The sequence below is a fragment of the Thalassophryne amazonica genome, chromosome 19 (assembly GCF_902500255.1).
Source record: "Thalassophryne amazonica chromosome 19, fThaAma1.1, whole genome shotgun sequence".
NCBI classification, from domain to species: domain Eukaryota; kingdom Metazoa; phylum Chordata; class Actinopteri; order Batrachoidiformes; family Batrachoididae; genus Thalassophryne; species Thalassophryne amazonica.
In genome coordinates this window covers 72,136,685-72,159,003 of record NC_047121.1, presented here as the reverse complement: position 1 = coordinate 72,159,003, position 22,319 = coordinate 72,136,685, and the positions used below count along the sequence as shown (strand labels likewise).

Genomic DNA, 22,319 nt, shown 5'->3' with positions numbered 1-22,319 from the left:
TGTGTGTGTATGTGTGTATATATGTATATGTGTGTGTGTATATGTGTGTGTGTGTGTGTGTATATGTGTGTATGTGTGTGTGTGTGTGTATGTGTGTGTGTGTGTGTGTGTGTGTGTGTGTGTGTGTGTGTGTGTGTGTGTGTGTGTGTGTGTGTTAGTTCCTAATACGCCTGGCGCGCCTGCCTTGATGATTTAGTCAGCGTATGCCTACTTATGGAACATTTGGCAAATACACTGGATTTGTCAAGTACATTACGCAGCTGTCACACTATGGTAATTTAACCAACGTATGTCGACAGCCCTGTTTCCACCGAGCGGTACGGCACAGTATGGTACGGGTCAGAACGGTTAAGTCTGGCTTGGTTTGCGTTTCCGCCACAAAGAAAACCCTTTAGTTTGGCAGGCGGAGCATGTAGATATTGACATGCAGGTCATCGAACATGCGTACGCTGTTGCTCGGCCTCACCCCTCCACATGGAGGCCAAACAGAGCAATTTAACATTTTTTAATTTAATTTAATTTTTGTCTTGGTGAATCATTATTTTCATCGTGTGGAGAATGCTGAAGAATCGACTGATGCCTGTGGTAAACGCTGATGTGAATGAATGAGGCGTTGTGACTCTTTGAACTTTTAATCGGCCTGTCAACACCTTGAAGACTTAGCCAGCGTACGCCCACTTATGAAAAATTTGGCGCCTACCAGCGCCTGCAGTTTTTTAGGGTTCAAGGTTACATTCAGCTGTGCTTCCTAGCTCGCTAAGGCTTAGCATGTATCTAACACGGAAACGCGTTTTGTTCCGATTGTTTCCAGTAATGTATTCTGCCAATATATGCTCATTCCTGAGACTAATACCCAGTTATTGAATTTATTAAATAGGTAATCTTACATATTATAGCTTTACATATGTATATTAACTCCACTTTGAAAAAACTAGCTTTAGCACCAATATAGCGGATCCTCCAAAATTATTATACACCAGAGTCCGTCTCTAATGTCACCCCGGGAACATTGTTGAAAATGAGAAGAAAACAGAATAAAATAGTGTCTTCAGGTTGGTGTTCGTCCTTACTAGTGTGAATGTAGTTGTCAAATGATGTAACTGTAACAACTGTTACATCTCTGTGCAACAATCGCTGTTTGAGCCAGTGTTTGCTAAATTACTTAATAGTGTTGACAGTTTCAGGATTTAATAACTAGTTTAAAAAGACAGTCAATAAGACACTATGGACTATTTGTTTTATACTGAAAAGGAAAGATATTAATTCAGGAATTAGCTTGCTCCAAATTTTACACCTGCAGACTGTTTAATGTTTCCAGCACACTTGTTTTACTTGTGTACTGTTCAAATCCAGCTAAATAATAATAAAAAAATGCATATTTAGACTTTTCTGGTTGTGTGTGGTTTCTGGTTCTCACTGCTTTCACCAAGACTGTGCAGAGTATTTATTAATTTACATATTTATTTTCCCTTTGTGTGTCATGCAGTATTTCCGCCAGCTTCTGAGGGGGGCCGAGTCCCCTACGAGGAATTCTAAGATGAGCAGGTAGGTGTCACGTCACCACTTTTACCGTAACCTGCCCAGAAAGAAAAAAAAATAAAAATCTCAATCATGTTTACTAAGAAGAAGAGGGGGAAAAAAAAATCAGGGTTTTAAAGCATTTCAGTGGTGTCTTAAATTAGAAACCAAGCTTATTTTTCCTTCTAAATTTCACCAAGTATTTTTAATGAGTTTTTGGTTTCCTGTAACCCACCAGCTGGTTCATTGTAAAAGCACAGAATCCACCAACTTCTTGAGTTTTTTTTTTTTTTTGTCATCCATAGTAGCGGTTGTGAGGATGATTGGGAAGGGGGCTGTACTCTTGTAATATTACAGGAGAAATTTTGCTGTTGTATTCAAGAAAATAAGATTTGTTGGATTAAGAAAAAACAAAACAAAAAAAAAACTTTCATAATATAGGTTTATGGCCCAATATGTGAATCTGCAAAGAGACCAGCTTTGCCATATCTAATTGAAACATGTTATCTCGATGTTTACTGTTGTAACATTTCTGAAGCTTGTATTGTATCATGTGAATATATATATTATTGTTATTATGGACGTCTAATACCGCTGTTTGAGATATATACGTATTACACTCCTGTTTTTGTAAATCATCCTTTCTGGACTACAAGTCACACTGGAGTATAAGCCTCACCTTTATTTTGTATTACCAGCTTTTTAATGATTATTATTATTATTATTATTATTTTTTTGTGCACTGTTGCAGTGCTGTTTTTTTATTGACATTTATTCTTTTATTGTTTAGTGCTTTGATTTCTGGTAAAGTCCTATATGAATAGTCATCATAATGACTATGTTGTTATTAATAATAATAAATGTAATTTTTTTAAATTCATTCATTTATTGAGGACATAAATAAATTACAAGCCCTCCAAGCTAGTAAAAAAATTAATAATAATAAAAATAACCAACGCGACTTTTGCTTCAGAAAATAGAGTAAATGTATAAATGAAAAATTTTCTTTATGAAAGAATGCAACATATGAAAAAAGTAATAGACTTTTTCAGATTTACTTTCAGTTTACACCTTGGTGGACAATGCCAAAACAGTAAGGATAGTCATTAATGAATAATAACAGATTGATCAGTGTTATGTTCTTGCAAATACTATGGCGTAGTTACATAGTTTAATATTTTTACAACATCCTCGCTATAGTAGAGAAGCTTGAATCTTCGACTGGACTGGGTTGCTTGACGCGAGGACGTTTCGCTTCAAATCGCAGAAGCTTCCTCAGCTACAATTCTTGCTCTGGTGGTCTGACTTCTGTCTTGACTCTTGTAGAGAAGAATAATCAAGTGACTGGTGGCTGGTGACTAAACAATAGCTCTAATTAGCACCTATTGTGCTCTAGTTAGCACCCTCCTAATGACAGGGCAGCTGTCCCTCTCCTGATGGCTCCCTTGATGACTCTGCTGATGACGTGAGCACAGGGTGCTAACTAGAGCACAATAGTTGCTAATTAGAGCTATTGTTTAGTCACCAGCCTATAGCAGTCTGCCTCTCGGTAGGAGGGGTCTGGTTAGGTTTAAAACTCCAGCTTTTGTGGCTTCTGTTTATTCTTCTCTACAAGAGTCAGACAGAAGTCAGACCACCAGAGCAAGAATTTTAGCTGAGGAAGCTTCTGCGATTTGAAGCCAAACGTCCTCACGTCAAGCAACCCAGTCCAGTCGAAGATTTAAGCTTCTCTACTATGGAAACCACCTGGACAACTGAGAGCCTACACAGAAACATCCTCGCTACATGAAGTGTTTTGTGTACTTTTTTTTTTGCACTGTTTAAAATGACAAATTCAAAACACTGTTTTGCTTATTTCTGCCCATAATTTGTTGTTTTGTTGAATTGATGTTTCGGCCCACCTTAAGGTCCATCAAGTTGACATTGGCTGGAGCCACCACTGTTCATTTATACAGTGACCATTGATTGAAACATTGAAAGAGGAAGGCTGTGAGATACACATCAGTTGTCCTGAGTTCTGGTGTGTGCGAGGCCACAGGGCCCTGCCACTAACTCCTTGTGCGTATTGTTCCAGAAATAGCCTCAGTTTGGATGACATCCGGTGAGTACAAGGCATCATCATGCTGATCAAAACGGTGGCTGGCTGAGCAGTGCTGCTGCACGCAAGATTCAGAAGACATTTTCATTTTCACCCAACCGCTTCAGCGGGACATGTGCTGCCTGTTTTACAAGTTATTGAATGTGTCAGTTGCAATGAGGGATCCAGTCCTTTGAGAACGCTGAGATAATGTGGTGGTGCTATGACATAATACAATTTGGCAGTTAAAATGCGGGTTCTGATTTTTTTATTTGCACTGTGTGTCCAAATGATGATGAGGAAAGTAATTTGTATGACGATATGAGATGTTCAGATGTTCTCGTTAATCATATCATGAATTAAATTATCAAGTTATGATTAATGCCACTTACAGTATCTAATCTTATTTTCTTGGTCAGATTAGTCCAATTCAGTCTTTATCTCTTCAGAAATTGCAGAATTACCTCAAGTGGATTGGCAAACATGCTGAAAATATTTTTACACTACTGTAATATTTATTTTTGAGGTCAATATATTAGTGTTAAAGAAATAGTGTAAAATAAAATGCGTATGTTGCACTGCAGTTTTAAAAATAAAAAATAAAACTGGCTCCATCTCTGGACCTGCACCCATACTAAAAATGTTCATGAGTGCATTCTCAGCTCACACACCAACCTTCAACCAACAAAAATTCAAAGTTTTCCAGAATGTACTGGATTTTGGGATTTGGAGCACACGTTGATCCTGGATATTGTGATGATGAAATAACCTGTTTGACCAGTGATGGGCCGTGTTAAAGCCGTTACATGGAACACAAACTGTCAGCATTAACAGTAGTTGGCATCATCTGGAGTGTCATCGTCTCTGGTTTTTGATGAAAGCAGCTCTCACACCTGGCTGAGTTTGGTGCCGGTGTCGCAGACCGAATGGTCCCCCCCTAAAAATGGGTCCGCCCTGACTTCACTGCGCATGCGTCATTTGGAACCACAGCAGCTCGTCTGAGACGGACTCTGTTCACCCAAAGCAATCAAAGGGAATAATGTAATTATTAACAATCAGATGACAAAGTAAAACCTCTTAAATCTTTTTAAAGTCAGTTTTAAGCAGAAACGAAGCCATTTTAAACAGAAAATGAGGTGATAATCACCCCGTTTTGCTACTGACACTCTGAAATGAAGTCGGCACAGCAGCTGCACGTCAGATGTCCGCCGTCTTTTATGATGAAATAATGCTGAATTTATGTGGAAATGATTGTTGTACAAAAGTTTCAGATATCTGTTGCTGAGGTAGATGAGTGCAGTTTGAAGCAGAAACAAGGTGATAATTGGTGGATTGCAGCTGACGCTTAGAAATGATGATGCTGACGCACTGCAATAACATGCGCAGTGGAGGCAGGGCGGACCGATTTTTAGGGGGAGACCGTTCGGTCTGCGACACTGGCTTTTCCTGCGCCAAGATGGTTGGGAGTTTGACTGTCCTGGGAAAAAAAAAAAAAAAAATTTTCCCCCGTTTGTGCAGAGGGGTGTGCCTCTTCACGAGGACTTGGCAGCCAGATCGGCGGCCCTCGACATGTGCCGAGCCATTACGGCGCCCAACACAGCCAGACGTGAGCCGAGCGAAATTCTGACTATAAACAAATATAATTTAGTTGAAAACAACCTCCTTGATGGAGGTAATAAATATTTTTGTAAGACTTTCCTCCGTTCAGTGTAAATTCGAGAGGATATTGTCTGCTTTTGGTTCTGAAGGATGTTGTTCAAGCTGTTCTTGCTGGAACCATCATAAACATTCCAATAAGCTTCACTCCCTCCACATCTAACAAGCCGTGTCACTCTGCCCATCCGTTTGCTCCTTATTCCGTCTTTGTAACATCCGCCACCACCACGCTTTATCTGTGACTGTGTCCACACTGTAAGAACCAAAACTCCTGGTATGATCCACCGTCTTCTCCCTCCTTTTGGCTGCGGGGACGTGACCCTTGTTCTGTTTGTAGTTCCTGGGACTGGAGTCCCATGTCCCCGTCCTCTCTGTTCACCGCCTCTGGCAGCTCTTCACCTGCATCTTTTAACTCCCTCCATGTCCAGCCCACGTTCACAACTTTCCCATCCGGCTCGTTATCCTACCGCCACTCGTCACCCAAGTAAGTCAGGGTCCATCCATCGAATGTCGCTCGCTTCATGTGATGTCATGCTGTCCCCACCTACTCCACCCCATCCTACCCCAGTTCCCTCTTGGCCTTTTTATTTATTTTTGTATTGCAGTGAAAACTATTTTGTGTATTAATTTATATCGCTGCATTGTGAATTTCCCTGGCACCGACACAGAGTTCTTCTGGGGTACATGTGGCCATTTATGGTTTTCGTGAAAGCGGACATTGCAATGCCTGGTTTTCCTCACACTGACTTATATGCTTTAAAGGGGTCATATTGGTGCAAGTAAAATTACCACATATTCAGCTCTGAAATGTTGAATTCTAGCTGATAAAGGTGCAGGTCAGGTAGCTCAGTGGGATAGCTGTGTTACTAATATGTAGCATGCTAACTAGCGATACATGAATGCCACTGTGAAAGACAAACAAAGACAAAAGTGCAATGTGGTTCCTATAAGCAGTCCAGCATGAAGTAAAAACTCAAGTCGGGTTTTTCCGTCCTTTATCATTCTATCGTTAATATTGTGCACATTAACGCCAAGTGACCACGAGCTGAGAACGCCTATCAAGCGTCAAAATGCTTGTCACACTCATTTGTAGCTGATATGACCGTAGAGTTAGTTTGCAGGAGTGAGATGGAGCAAGTGCTAACTGTTTTCCATTTAATAGTATTTCACCTTGATGGATGGTACATTCCAGCTTTCACCTCATGAAATATTTGTACCATTGAACTCATAAAAATTAATTATTTGTTATATATAACGGCTAAACTAGATCCTTGTCATTTGATATTTTATTAATTTATAAACAACAGAAAAGGGACATACATCTTGGTGTTCCACTGCTGCTTAACAGTCCAACACGAACTTTAACTAGGAGTCCGAAATTGTGACGATGTAGTTCATGATGCCACGCACCGACTTCGTGTGCTTCCTCAGTCCAGAGAAAAATCACGTCAGAAATTTATCCAGCTTTTTATCCTAACAGCTCTTCGTGCCTCCAGACGGCTTACAGCGGAGTGGATTTGCATTTTTTTTTAAATTAATTAATTTATTTTTCTTTGTTTTTTGTGCGTTAAAAGAATTAGCACCGTCGGTTAGCTCCTTCAAATCGTTGGCAATTAGCAAAACAAACTCCGCTATGTTTCAGTTTATTCAATTTATTCCATTATAATGCGCCAATTTGCGACATCGCCTCAAGGCGCCTCACACAAAACAGTTCAAGGACAATGTACAATAAAATTAAAAGATTAAAAGTTCAATAAAGCACAATAGAAAGTTTTAAAAAATTACAAGAATTAAAAAGATGCCAACACAACATTCTAACCATAGGACTATTTAGCTCAACGCCGCCTCTGGTAGTGTGAGTGCTCGCAATGGTCAGCACGTGCAATAGCACATTTCATGTAGCATCAAAATTGCACGGTAAAAAAGAACTATTGCACAGTCAGTGAAACACAACAGCAAATGGTATGAATAAACCATGTCACATGACATACAATCCACCAATCAAATGACAAGGATCCACTTGGCCATTATATAATTGTCCATAAGACACCTGGTCACCCATGTTAACCTGCTGGACACTTGCATAATATGACTCCTTTAACCAACAAAATATTTATTTAGTTGTAATATAGTTGTATAGTGACATGTTGCCTTTGGTTTGGCTTCCCCTCTCCTGATTTCCAGTTTTCCTCCTTTTTTCTGTCCCTTTTCCTTCTCCCTGTTTCTTCTCCCAAGCTGCTTGTGCTATTGCTGAAGCCAAGCGCATCTCTTCCATCACACGTTATCTAATATATCGTCCGCGTTTTGGCCTGCAGGAACACGTCAAAAAGGGGCGAGTCCTTTGGGATCAGCCGCATTGGAAGTAAGATCAAAGGAGTTTTCAAGAGCACCACCATGGAGGGAGCCATGCTGCCGTCCTACGGGCTGGTGGAGGGAGAAGATGATATGGTGAGGCTGATCTGAAAAAGATTCCCTCTTTTACTCTACTTTTCTGTGATGTTTGTTCTAGTAGATAAAATAAACTCAAATCAATTTAGGTTTCTCACAAACAAAGTCTGAAAGAACGTCAACCTACATATTGAAAAATAGTAATTACTTCAAAATTATAGCAGTCATTCCAAGACAATGCAATCTGCTATTGTTACCAGCTGGGGGCAGTAGGGAGCAAAGAAAGGAAAGCAACTCTGCAAGGTTACAGTAACTTTTGTGTCTTTGCTCTTAAATGTTCCTGTATTAATTATACAGCCTTAAACGTCTCCCTGTTGCTGCCCAAATTTTGTTGTTTTGACATCATCACATATATTAAGGACCTTTAGTTAGAACGTCCTTGATTTGTCTGCAAAGTGTATCTGCAGGATTCACAGTTTGGGGAGTTCTAAGAAATATTTTTCAGATTGGCTTGGTGAAGAAAGTTGCATCTATATTGTCTCTGGTAATTACACCCGCATCACATGCGGTGGCATATGTGGCGGTGTTGTGCTTGGTCATGAGTGTAAACAAAGGCTGTGTCTCAATTCAGGAGTCGCATCCTTAGAAGGCTGTGTGCTGTGACGATCTGGCCTTCTGTTACTGCGGACGCCAAACCAACCGTTCTGAACTGAAACCATCTTTAGCCCATGGAGCATTTTGTGATTGCATCATTAGCTTTTCCTGGCCCTACCCCCTGTTGCCTAGCAACCTTGGCAACGATAGCAACAAGCTAGCGTAGTGCACATAACCTATAGTGTAGCAATAATTTTTCAGTACTTATTTATAATTGTACAAATGGAGCTTGAAATTGTCCTATTTGTTTTTACCTGAGGCCATCAAATATGACCATCGGTTATTGTGAAGGCTTTTCTTCTGTCTGTCCTTCCGTCTGTTTGTGTTCAGCATAACTCCAGTCCTATTACTGCCAGAGTCTTCAAATTCACAAGGAACATTCTTGAGACACAAAACTTGGACAAGTTCAAAAATGGCTAACCTTGACCTATTTTAAGATGTATTTTAAGAGGTTAAAAAGTCACATTGTGGTTCATATAGGGCACCACAGTCTCATTTGTACCCTGGTTCAAGGTTTCTTTATTGTCCCCGTGGGGCAATTTGTTTGCAGCAGTAATTACAACTCAAACAACATAACAACAGTACAACTACAACTAAGACATTTACAAATGTGCATTGAGACAGCGAACAGCATTTGGAATCAGGGACTTTCTAAACCTGTAAGTTCTACACTGAGGGACAACATAACGGCGGCCAGATGGCAGCAGTGAAAACTCATGCCAAAGAGGATGAGAAGGGTCAGCTATAATGGCCTTAGCTTTTTAAAACATCTGACCTTAAATATTTCATTAAGATCGTTAAGTGAACCTCTGGTGATTTTACAGCACACCTTCATAATGTCCATAAGACGATTTCGCTGCTTGATGGACAAACAATCAAACCAACAAATGTAAGAAAAGGTTAAATAGATTCGATAAAACATGAATAAAATGTTCTGGTTGGCTTTTTTACAAGCTGCATCCACTTGGGGCTCAAAGCACAGTTTATCATCAATGATGGTCCCCAAGTGTTTGTACTCCTGGACCCACTGATCCTGACCCTGCGTGATATCGTGAGAATTGACCACTCATGGGGACCTCCGCTCTTGTTGTGCAATATATATACACAGCATAACTTCACACGGACAAATGGTGTACTGTTTTGTTTTCGGCTGCAATCACTGAAGCAGTTGCGCAAAGTGATTTTGTTTTTTTTTTGGTTCCCAGTGAAGAAGGGAAGACGAAGTGAGTGGGAGCTAACCAGAGTAGCTGCGTTCTCTCGCCTGCAAAACCGCCTCAACATATTTGTGCTCTGGGTCATAAACAAACCGCAGCACATGTCCACTTTCCCACCACATCGTCACTTTTTCTTTGCATTTTCACTTTGTTTGCATGTAATTACCCAAGAAATGCCATGTTTTTTTCCCCAGATGTAGACAAATTACATCACATGCATCGTATTTTGCCCTTTTAGCGCCTGTCCTCAAACGAGACTGCGGTGCCCTATTGTTATGCTATGATGTAGTGGACGTTACCATGGTGATGTCACTAGCTGCTAACTTCACTTTGTTCTTGGCTACAAATAACACCTTTTTCATATATTATGTAAAACCTAGCAAGAAATAAACACATCTAAAACTGAAAAATGCTTTTTTTGGAACCTAATAACGCCTTCTGAGTGATTTATAAGACATTTTGCGGACGTCAGCTTGCACGCTACCTTCCGCTAACGTCTTTTGGAGTTACCTTTGTCTCATTCATACCTGCAAATGCACAGAGAGTGATCTACATATATTCCTTGATTTGCGCAACTTCCACTCTTGTCAAACGCACACGCTAGGCCTCCTGCAGACACCGGTGAAATGTAAATATTGCTTTTGATTGACTGATTGTGGGGTTTTATTGAACATATACAATTTCTACGTAAGACAATAGGGTCTTAATAATCAATTAAACAACTACAAATGATAAACGGCACAATACTTATACAGCCGGGGATATTTTAGCATTGCATTATATTTCAATTTACCAGCCATTTTGCCTTGGGGGAAGCGATAATATAAAATCACGCAAGGACTCTTGAGGTTGTTTGGGCCACAAATGATGCATCCGTTGTATCGTTCCTTTTTAAGGGAAAGAAGGTTGCATTCATAGCCGCATTCCAAGGAGCCAGTGAAGTGGGACAGTCTAATCGCTATCACTATGCAGCCTTTGAAGGATGCAGCCCCTGAATCTAGATACTATCAAAATAACAGACCTTTAGGTCAGAGTTGAACCAAACTTGGCGGAATGATTAAGAGTCAGCCAAGGGCAAAGTGATTTGATGTTGGAGAATGGGAGTTGCAAAAAAAAAAAAAAAAAATACAAAATGCACACACATTGACTTCCAAGACTTATGTGTTCCAGTGTTTTTGCTCACTCAAAAATTGAGTGATCTGACTCAAATGGAGCCTCACTGTGTTTGATTTGCTTAGATGTAACAGATGTAAGTCCTATTAGGCCACATTGGGACCTGAGGTCCATTGGTGTTGAGGCTTATTCCTGGCTTTCATAACAACAAGAGGGTTATACTCCACAACTCCCCTCAACAGGACACCAGTCTGACACAGGTTACTTCCCCAGTCAAGTCTGGTGCCCATTTACAACTGAGTGGACTGAGACAATTAGGATGAAGTGTCTTGTGTAAGGACACAGATGGGTAGCATGACTGAAACTCAAACCTGGAAGCACCAGACAAGGTATATCTGTATCTAGAGCAGAAGAGGTGAAAATGACAAATGGTCTTTCCATTTTCATCTTTTAATACCAAATCCAAACATGTTTAACAAAAACAAGGGAACTCACCTTGTTCTTCAAATACTTTCAGAGGGCACTTTATGGGGTGAGTACAGACAGCCAACTTTTTTCTACTAAGTGCTCTTTGGTCTAGTAGTTCTTCTTTAACACACACCCAAACAAACAAGCCGTTGCACTGATCTACAGTTTCTGGGCACATTACTGCCGAATGTACTGTTTGTCTGCAGTGTTTTTGCACTTTAGTAACAGCACTAGTGACCATTTCCATATTTACAGGAAATGCCTCCATCATCTTAACTGTCACAACTTCTTTCTGTCAAAGGTAGAAGAAGCCATGATGGTTCTCGAGGATGACTCCCCCATGGAGGCAGTGTCCACCCCCAGCACCCCTCGTAACCTCTCAGCCTGGAGCATAACCATCCCTTACATTGACTTCTATGAAGACGATGTGAAGAGGGAACGGATTCCCGTCTTCTGTATCGATGTAGAGCGCAATGACCGGAAGGCAGGTTAGTCACTGGAGAGACATCTTCTGTCCAGAAGCTTCATTAGGGAACATAGTGTCAATTTTCTGTTTAACTCAGACATGAATACCATCACGTTCTTGTTCACACAAATGGAACAATAAGAATTTTAAAGTGAAAAGTAGTGCATGTCAAGCTGCTGTTTGTTTGGGGATAAGTCACATGTAACACCTAAGATCAATATCATTATGAACATGGAGTTTGCTTCAGCTGCGATTCTTCACATTCTGTAAAAGTTATGACTTGAATTGGTCTATTTGAGTAGTATAAGACCACAATCTGCTCTCTAATCTCACTTGGTACTGAGATACAGTGAGGTGCAATTTAATTGGGTTCATGGTAACAGCAGAGTCTTTAATTTTCAGGAAAAATGTTTAATCAGTTAAAATTTAAACTTGGGGTCTCTGAGTAATTTAATACCAAAATCTACTCTGTTATCAGTGGGTACGTGGACGATTGATTTAAGCAGGGTCAAGAGTCAAATGTTTCTACACATTTTCAGAAAAAATGTTTTGTTTGAATCAAATTGGAACTTGAGGTCCCCAATCTGTTGCACCAAATTACAAGTTGCCCCCAAGAGCTATAATCAAATGCAAGATGAGTGGTTTTGTAGATTATGTGAGGGACTGTTTCATTGGGATAAATAGGGAGGGGGGATTTTTAATTGGGGTCATAACAGGTTTTTCCTATCATTTTCCAAATTAAAAAAAAAGTTTGAACTAGAAATTTTGGATCTCTGAGTAGTTCAACCCTACGGCCACATTAGCTACAAATGACCATGACAAGCAGTCGACATTTTTTTGCTTGATGGGCGTTCCCAGGTTGTGGTCAAGTCATGGTGTTAATGTGCACAGTGGTTAATGACTGTTTATAAAGGACAGGGGAAAACTCGACACGTTACTTTGAGTTTATTCTTCTTGTTTGACTCCTTTGTGGAAGTAAAGATTTCTTGTTTTGTTTCAGTCCAGCGTCTTTCAGTGATTTGTCTGTGTTGCTAGTTAGCATACTAACGTCTTAAGATGTCTTGTAAATTACTTCAGAGGTGTTACCTGGTTACCAAAACAACATTTTTAGAGCTACAAGTGTTTATTTCTGAATAAATTTTACAAAATATATGAGGAAAAATGCCAAACGTATTAGATTTATACAGAAATACAGCTCTTTCGGAGCATACTCCACCATCTTGGATTATTTTGTTTGGTTTGAACTGACATAAGACTGCCTTTTTACTCAGATTGGCAGTCGCCCCACCTCGCTGGTGGCATAGCGATCATTGTTTCTTGCCCTTGCAAAATGGTCACGCTGATAAAAAACGAATGGCAGCTTGTCGCTTTGCCTCTGTCTCTTATGGCTAATGTGACCGTAGGGTAATGCCAAACTCTGCTCTCTTGCCTCACTGGTTACTGAACTCTGATCAGGTCTTGTAACATGTGGTGGTGGTGGTCTTCCTTGCCGCATCCACCACAATGTGGAACTAATGTGGGTCTGGATCGGATTCTGGGGGAGTCAGCCCTGAATCACCTGCATGTTGGATTTTGAGTGTTTCTTTAGAACTTATAGAAACTTGGATCTTGCATATAATTTGACATATAAAAAGAGATATGGATTTATTTTAAGTTATTTATATATATTTTAATCTTTCCATGATGAAATATAGGGGCTAAAAGCAACAGAATCAAATTATTTTATCACTACTAATTATTTTTTCACCACTTTTTCATATATTTGCTTTTGTCTCCCAGTGGGTCATGAGACTGAGCATTGGTCTGTGTACAGACGATATCTGGAGTTTTATGTCCTGGAATCAAAGCTCACAGAGTTTCACGGTGAGTTTTCTTGTTTTTCATTTTCTGCAGCTTTTTTCTTTCTTTTTATCTAATAATTATTTTGTGATGACAAGGTGGGAATTTCTCACTTGATTATTTATTTTTTTTTTTTCATGCATCTCACGTGTATTCTCCCAAAACAAAGCACTGCTTTCTGCAAACTCTCCTCTTAGGCTCATTTCCAGATGCACAGTTGCCTTCCAAGCGACTCATCGGTCCAAAGAACTATGAATTTCTCACGTCCAAGCGGGAGGAGTTCCAGGAGTACCTGCAGGTAGATTCCTGCCACAGACGTGCTGAGTGTTGATTGGTCTGCAGATGATCCATAATGTTGAGCGAACCAGTTTGCTCTGATTGTGTAATGTTCCAAAGCAGAGAGATAAATATCGTATAATAGCAGGGAGCTGCGTTTACACTGCAGATAACTCTGCGTCATATGCACATTTCCCACCAAACTCTGGTCAGGCTGCACAGAACAAAGGTCTCACCTGTGCAGGTAATGTGAGTGAAAATGTTTGGAGAGCAGACACATTAAAGAGTGAAGTGTGTCATTTTCCTGTTTCAAATGTTTTTGAGGCAGGTTCACAGCAAAATAACCCTCCATCACGTCATTTTTCATGCATTTGTTCCAGAATCTGACAAAAAAAAAATTAATTTGCCCACTTTCACAAACTAAAATGCCGGACAGGTTGGATGAGGTGGCTGGTCCAAACACAAATTATCAGCTCACACTCGTCTGTCGTGAGTAAAAGTGCACATGTGGATTAGGGATGTTCATGTATAGTGAAAAAATAAAAGTTGTGAGAGACTTCAGGCCACGTGTTGTTTTTGTTCCACTTGGGGTTTTATAGGTGCAGACCAAATTTGATCTCAATCAGATAAGATTTATTGGTCGCCTAGAGTGACACATTTTCTTCTCCCTCCGCTGGCGAGGCAACGTCACCCTAACGGGAGAAGACTCTGATGCCATTATTTTTCTTTTACAGGTACATGTGATGGCTTCTAATTGCAAAAACTGGTGGTTGATTGGTCACCCAGAGGAGAGAACATTACTGGATTACTACATTGCTTGTGTGGGGAAAAATTTTGCTTTGTGGAGGACCCCTAAAAGATGTCCTATTACAATAAAATTTGGCACAGATCTTGTATTTTATTAGTGGAACAAGAACAACATGTGGCCCAAAAGATTTTGTAACATTTGACATTTTGAACAGGTAGAGAAGCTTGAATCTTCGACTGGACTGGGTTGCTTGACGCAAGGACGTTTCGCTTCAAATCGCAGAAGCTTCCTCAGTTAAAATTCTTGCTCTGGTAGTCTGACTTCTGTCTGACCCTTGTCGAGAAGAACAAACAGAAGGCAGACTGCTATAGGCTAGTGACTAAACAATAGCTCTAATTAGCACCTATTGTGCTCTAGTTAGCACCCTCCTAATGACAGGGCAGCTGCCCCTCCGAATGATGGGACGGACCCTCTCCTGATGGCTCCCTTGATGACTCTCCTGATGGCGTGAATGACTCATTACCATGAACAAAAGACTGAAACTGCTTTGACCTGAGTACCCCATTGTAAACAGGGGATAAAGCATGTCTCAGACCCCTCCCTGGTTAAGGCTGGGTTTCAACTGTTTCACATAGAATGCCTCCTTGACCCCTCTCTCAAACCATTTCTTCTCTCTGGCTAATATTTTAACTTCCTTGTCCTCAAACGTGTGGTTAGTGTCTTTAAGGTGGAGATGAACTGCAGACTGAGGTCCACTGGCACCCTCTCTGCGGTGCTGGTATAGCCTCTTGTTTAAAGGTTGCTTAGTCTCACCTATGTAGTGTTTGTTACAGTTTTCCTGACATCTGATAGAATACACTACATTGCTCTGTTTGTAACTAGGGATCCTGTCCTTAGGGTGAACTAATTTCTGTCTCAAGGTGTTAACAGGTTTAAAGTAAACTGGGCTTGTGGGGAGAGACCCCACAAGCGGCTATAAGAAGAAAATCATTAGTTACCTCCAAAACCTGGAGAAAGAGGGGCTCATCGACAGGCAGGCATACTGCAGACTGTACCCGGGGGACGCCACTCTGTGCATCTGTGAACTGCCCAAAATCCACAAACAGGACGTGCCACTCAGGCCTATTGTATGTAGCACAGATTCCATCACGTACAGTTTGGCCAAGCACCTCAAGTGGATTTTGGCTCCTCTAGTGGGTAACTCAGACCACCATGTGGAGAACACACAAGATTTTGTGAACAAGATAAGGATGTTGTGACATCAAACAACATAAAAATAAGTTTTTTTTTTAAAGCCATACTGTATTTTAATCCATCCAATAAAGTGGCAGGTAAAAAAAAAATTGTGAATTACTGCAGTTTTACACCTTTACATTTTTTAATGACTTCAAATAAATCAGGTTTTTCTATGTAAAATCACATTTTAAACCCTTTAAGCTTGTTGTGAAAACAATTCCCTACAACATGATATATGTAAATCCAATAAAAGTAGAAAAAAAAAACAAAATAATGGACAGCCTATGTGTGGGCACCCTTTAGTATAACACAACCGAATTAATACATTTACAGCCAGTTTTCTTTAGAGTATCTGACTACATTTCATCAATTGGTACTGTATGATAAATTAGTCTGGAGTAGGCAGTTGTTAAAAAACTGAGCGTGCAAGAACGACACTGGTGGGGGAACCCACCAAGACATCCATGATAACTCTGAAATTGGGAGCTTCTTTGGTTGCAGCACCAGTTGTACAGCTTCACGGTTTAGTTGAACAGAGAAGACTTCTTACAAAGTAGAGATGAAAATTTTGGCCACAGAAACCTTTGGAGTTGTCATGGGTGCCTTGGTGGCTTCCTTCACGAGTGTTCTACTTTATGATGGAGTGGAACAGAGAAGGGTTTTCTAAAAAAAAAAAAAAAGGTCGATGTGAAATTTTAGCCACAGTATGGCACATGGAAGGTTTGAGCAAAAAATATTTTCTTGCAAGATGATCCTTCTCTGTCCCACTCCATTGTGAAATTGCGACTGTTGATTGATTCCGTCTGTCCATGGCCCTTGTATGTATGTATGTATGTATGTATGAGGACTCGACTGCAAACAGAATCCACCTACGGGTACTGATAAAGTAATGTGAAGTTGGTAATTGAACAGAAAAATCTTGTATTATGCACAGTCTTGCCAATTGCATCCATAGAAACCTACCATGTTATCCATATACACACACTCATCTTCAACCACGGAGTCCAATTAAGGGTCATGGGGAGCAGTCATAGAGCGCGAGGCAGGGTACACCCTAGACAGGACGCCAGTCTGTCGCAGGGCCACATACAGACAATACACACATTCACACCTGCACGGACACCTGCGGACAATTTTAAAGTTTCCAATCCACGTGTTATCTATATATTAATCAATCAATCAATCAATTTTTTTTATATAGCGCCAAATCACAACAAACAGTTGCCCCAAGGCGCTTTATATTGTAAGGCAAGGCCATACAATAATTATGTAAAACCCCAACGGTCAAAACGACCCCCTGTGAGCAAGCACTTGGCTACAGTGGGAAGGAAAAACTCCCTTTTAACAGGAAGAAACCTCCAGCAGAACCAGGCTCAGGGAGGGGCAGTCTTCTGCTGGGACTGGTTGGGGCTGAGGGAGAGAACCAGGAAAAAGACATGCTGTGGAGGGGAGCAGAGATCGATCACTAATGATTAAATGCAGAGTGGTGCATACAGAGCAAAAAGAGAAAGAAACAGTGCATCATGGGAACCCCCCAGCAGTCTACGTCTATAGCAGCATAACTAAGGGATGGTTCAGGGTCACCTGATCCAGCCCTAACTATAAGCTTTAGCAAAAAGGAAAGTTTTAAGCCTAATCTTAAAAGTAGAGAGGGTGTCTGTCTCCCTGATCTGAATTGGGAGCTGGTTCCACAGGAGAGGAGCCTGAAAGCTGAAGGCTCTGCCTCCCATTCTACTCTTACAAACCCTAGGAACTACAAGTAAGCCTGCAGTCTGAAAAGCCAAAAAGCCAGTAGCCTCTCTGTACGTGTATGCATGTGTGCATATCTGTATCTTCAATCATGAACAAACTGGGGAGAGCTGAGATTTGCCATTTGGTACATTTATGAATTTTGGGTCAAGGATGAATGGCACTCAAACGACATTGATAGGACGAATATTTTTGGAGAAATTATGGATATTACGTAATAATGGCAGTGAACAGTTGACGCTGATTACATTCTGCACTCACAGACCATTCCAACTCATTATAGAAACTTTGCATAATTTAGTACCACCCTTGAAAAATGTCAGCTACCTGTTTTATAAACGTGACCCAATCTAGAGCCTGTGGATCCCCATTCTGTCTAGGGTGCGGTCCGCCTCACACGCTATGATTGCAGGGGTAGGTTCCATGAATGAATGAATATAAACCATGTAAACTTCTTGGATTAGTTTCTCTATCGAAGGCTGGTCTTGATTCTAAGTCCTGGGATAAGTTTAATCAGAATGCAGTCCAGCTCAGTACTGATAGTCGCAAGTACAGTTTGCAACATGTGCATTTGTTTCAGAGACTTCTGCAGCACCTGGAGCTCAGCAACAGCCAGCTGCTGGCAGACTTTCTGTCCCCTTACAGCATGGAGTCTCAGTTCCTGGACAAGATGCTGCCTGACGTCAACCTGGGTATTGAACAGCACGCACTCTGACACCTTTGTCTGTTTTGAGCCTATTCATCATGCGGACCATTCCCACAGTTTCAACGTCCCATTTTGATCAACAGATGTTGCATTTGTTGGATGGGATTTTAGTCTCAGGCATAAAATGACAGCGTTGTTCATCACTGAGATCACGTGTTTGTTTCACAGGGAAAATCATTAAGGCTGTTCCCAGCAAACTGATAAAAGAAGTAAGTGATGGTTGTGTGTGTGGTCTGCAGAATCCCGCCATCGCTAATTTCTGTTAGTACAAATGTTTCCATTAACGTCACTGCGAATGTAAGCGCTCAATCACTTCCTGAGTTTCTATTTGACAGATCCAGTTTTTCAAAATAATGCTGTCGCTGTAACTTGTAAATCTTATCTGCTGTCTTTTTTTGGGGGGGGCGGGTCAGAAAGGGCAACATCTGGAGCCATTCATCCAGTCCTTCTTCAACTCCTGCGAGTCTCCCAAACCCAAACCCAGCCGGCCAGAGCTCACCATTCTGAGCCCCACCTCGGAAAACGATAAAAAGGTACGGACAAAATGTTTCCTTTTTTTTGTCTTCTTGCTTTCCTCTCCGTCACAAAGCACAAGCTGAAGGAATGTTGACTTGTAGTGCAGCTTCCCGAATTTAAAATATGTTCAGCAATAAATCTAAATGAACCAGTTTTGTAGAATCAGAATTTTTTAATGTCCAAAAAATATCCAATTTTATTGAACAGCAGCAAAACAAAAGGCTTTCATATAGTGAAATAAAAAGCAGACATAAAATATATATTGGTTCCCTTTAAGATAATTTACAGTAATGAGTCACTTTCACAGGCAGTTTTCTTCAGACAAGTCAGAGGAGGGATACATGGGAATTTTCCAGGTCACTGGATATGTGTTAGATGTGGTTTACATCAATCATTAAATGCAAACGGTATGGGTGACTGATAATGAGGTACATGAGGGAAGCCACCAAGAGAACCCATGAAGGAGTTATACATTTCTGTGTAGTGATGTGGACAAAATTTACACAGGCCTAGTCCAACTGCATCCATAGAAATCTATTGTGATGGCTGTCTTGGTGGCTTCCCTCATTAGTCTCTAACTTCTACTTCACTCAACTATTGAGAAATAACTGTGTGTGTGTGTGTGTGTGTGTTAAATTTTGCATACTACCATAATAAAGACAGTATAACTAATGAGAAGTTTGTTTATAACTTAGATTTGTCTGCACAAATGTGAGTTACAGATGTGGATGGAAAAGTGATGTTTGTCCCCCTGTCTTAGCTTTTCAACGACCTGTTCAAAAACAATGCCAACCGATCGGAGACGGCCGAGAAGAGGCACAATCAGAACTATTTCATGGAAATGATCAGTATTGAGGGCGTGTATGACTACTTAATGTATGTTGGTAAGTAAGAGGGTCTTATTGGAGGCTGTTTCAAAGATTATTTGGATCAGAGCCCAGATTTGTGCTTAAAACAGAGTGAAAAGTGCAAAAAGGAGACTAGTGAGGGAAGCCACGAAGACACATAGCAATTCTGAATAACATTTAGGCTTCTACTAGGGTAGTTAAAGAGGTTCTCGGCCCTGTCCATTATACCTCACAGGAGAATGATTGTTCTTGTATTGTTTCTCAACATAGGCTATTAGCACTTGTGCCATCGATTCTTAAGCTTTGGTCCCTTCGCTTAAGATGATCACCTCTTGAGCAGCCAGATACTTTGTTTGAGGCCGAGAACGTTTTGAACTACCCTTGTATGACGTTGATTCGGAAATGTGGGGATGGTGCAGCTTTTGCCTGTTGCATCACCACTTATACATCTTCATGGAAGAGTGTAACAGAGAACAACTTTAATGCAAGATGGTTTAAATCTAGGCGTGAGTCACTCATGTGCTTTCTGGTAACCTGTAGCTGAAATGCCATGTCTGCATTTTAAGGAAATCTTTCTTGATGCCACACCACAATGAGGCTGCGTAACTGGTGATGCAACAGCTAAAAGTTTTGTTCTGCACCATTTTCTCCAATCAGCCACAGAAGCCTGTAACTCCAGAGTTGTGATGGGTGTCTTGGTGGCTTCCCTTACTGGTCTTCTCCTTGCATGGTTGCTCAGTTCACATCTTAATTGTTTCATTCAAACTCCACAGTGGTGACTTCTGGTGAACAGGGGCCACCAAAGCTCCCTGAGGTGAAGCAGTTTGTTGAAGTTTTTTGTTGATCTTTGAGAGTTTGCTTTTATTTCCTGTGAAAGTTGCTTTCAGTCCAGTTTCATTGTGTGTATGAGCAGGTTGTACGTGCACCATGGAGCCATTTATATAAGGTGCAGTGAAGTATTGCACCCTTTAAATATCACAGTCACTTCGTTAGACTTTTGACCAGGTTTTTGGTTGTCGAGGGTGCCGTCACTTCCTGCTTCTACACTACACACTAACCACAGATTATTTTCAGACCAACACACCTGTGGCCACACAGATCAGTAAAACTGACAGAATATGGGCACATATGTGAAAACCACAACTGCATCGAGTAGATACTGCAAATTACACTTCAAAATGTACTGTAATTGGGTAATTGCTAGGTTCTCTTGTTCACTTCTCTTCTCCTCCACCTCGCTGTCCTCATGGTTGTTAGGTCGTGTGGTTTTCCATATCCCCGACTGGCTGCACCACTTGCTAATGGCTGGAAGAATCCTCTTCAAGAATACACTGGAGGCCTATACAGATTACTACCTCCAGTACAAACTGAACCAGGTGGTCCAGGAGCACCGCCTGGTCTCACTTATCACGCTGCTCAGAGGTAAACACACGTGGTGGTGGTGGTGATTATACACTCACGAAAAATATAAACGCAACACTTTTGGTTTTGTTCCCATTTTGTATGAGATGAACTCAAAGATCTAAAACTTTTTCCACATACACAATATCACCATTTCCCTCAAATATTGTTCACAAACCAGTCTAAATCTGTGATAGTGAGCACTTCTCCTTTGCTGAGATAATCCATCCCACCTCACAGGTGTGCCATACCAAGATGCTGATTAGACACCATGATTAGTGCACAGGTGTGCCTTAGACTGCCCACAATAAAAGGCCACTCTGAAAGGTGCAGTTTTATCACACAGCACAATGCCACAGATGTCGCAAGATTTGAGGGAGCGTGCAATTGGCATGCTGACAGCAGGAATGTCAACCAGAGCTGTTACTCGTGTATTGAATGTTCATTTCTCTACCATAAGCCGTCTCCAAAGGCGTTTCAGAGAATTTGGCAGTACATCCAACCAGCCTCACAACCGCAGACCACGTGTAACCACACCAGCCCAGGACCTCCACATCCAGCATGTTCACCTCCAAGATCGTCTGAGACCAGCCACTCGGACAGCTGCTGAAACAATGTTTGGGATGCTCTGGACCGGCGTATACGACAGCGTGTACCAGTTCCTGCCAATATCCAGCAACTTCGCACAGCCATTGAAGAGGAGTGGACCAACATTCCACAGGCCACAATTGACAACCTGATCAACTCTATGCGAAGGAGATGTGTTGCACTGCATGAGGCAAATGGTGGTCACACCAGATACTGACTGGTATCCCCCCCCCAATAAAACAAAACTGCACCTTTCAAAGTGGCCTTTTATTGTGGGCAGTCTAAGGCACACCTGTGCACTAATCATGGTGTCTAATCAGCATCTTGATATGGCACACCTGTGAGGTGGGATGGATTATCTCAGCAAAGGAGAAGTGCTCACTATCACAGATTTAGACTGGTTTGTGAACAATATTTGAGGGAAATGGTGATATTGTGTATGTGGAAAAAGTTTTAGATCTTTCAGTTCATCTCATATAAAATGGGAGCAAAACCAAAAGTGTTGCGTTTATATTTTTGTTGAGTGTATGATTGCATCTATCAAATTGTGTGAATACTTTCTTATTAATGTGATAACTAATCAAGAATACATGGTAGACACTTAATACTGGACAGTAGACAATGTGGTGAGAGTTTAGTGTTTGTATTTACAAACCGGTGCACTCTGCCAATCAGTAGATATCAGCTACCTGTAAAAACTGACCAGTTTTCAGCAGAGCAGGGAGAGATGAAAAATGTGTAGGTTGTTCCCAACTGTGGTCCCTGAGGAACAGGGTTGGGAACAACTGCAATAAGTCATTAAAAATACACGAAAGGCAATATGTAAGCCATAGGTACCATTTGGGGGAGTAGATAAGG

The 22,319-nt window shown here is 41.0% G+C and overlaps 1 protein-coding gene across 1 annotated transcript in view; it reads left to right on the top strand.

Moving 5' to 3' along the window:
• Positions 1 to 22,319, top strand: part of LOC117531956 (sorting nexin-14-like) — a 62,927-nt gene that overhangs the window by 16,114 nt on the left and 24,494 nt on the right. The window contains exons 9-20 of the mRNA XM_034195143.1: positions 1,384 to 1,545; positions 3,593 to 3,619; positions 5,589 to 5,735; positions 7,567 to 7,699; positions 11,390 to 11,576; positions 13,334 to 13,417; positions 13,591 to 13,691; positions 17,983 to 18,094; positions 18,277 to 18,317; positions 18,522 to 18,641; positions 19,385 to 19,508; positions 20,730 to 20,894. Coding sequence (XP_034051034.1) covers positions 1,384 to 1,545; positions 3,593 to 3,619; positions 5,589 to 5,735; positions 7,567 to 7,699; positions 11,390 to 11,576; positions 13,334 to 13,417; positions 13,591 to 13,691; positions 17,983 to 18,094; positions 18,277 to 18,317; positions 18,522 to 18,641; positions 19,385 to 19,508; positions 20,730 to 20,894 — 1,403 coding nt within the window. The remainder of the gene's footprint in view (positions 1 to 1,383; positions 1,546 to 3,592; positions 3,620 to 5,588; positions 5,736 to 7,566; positions 7,700 to 11,389; positions 11,577 to 13,333; positions 13,418 to 13,590; positions 13,692 to 17,982; positions 18,095 to 18,276; positions 18,318 to 18,521; positions 18,642 to 19,384; positions 19,509 to 20,729; positions 20,895 to 22,319) is intronic.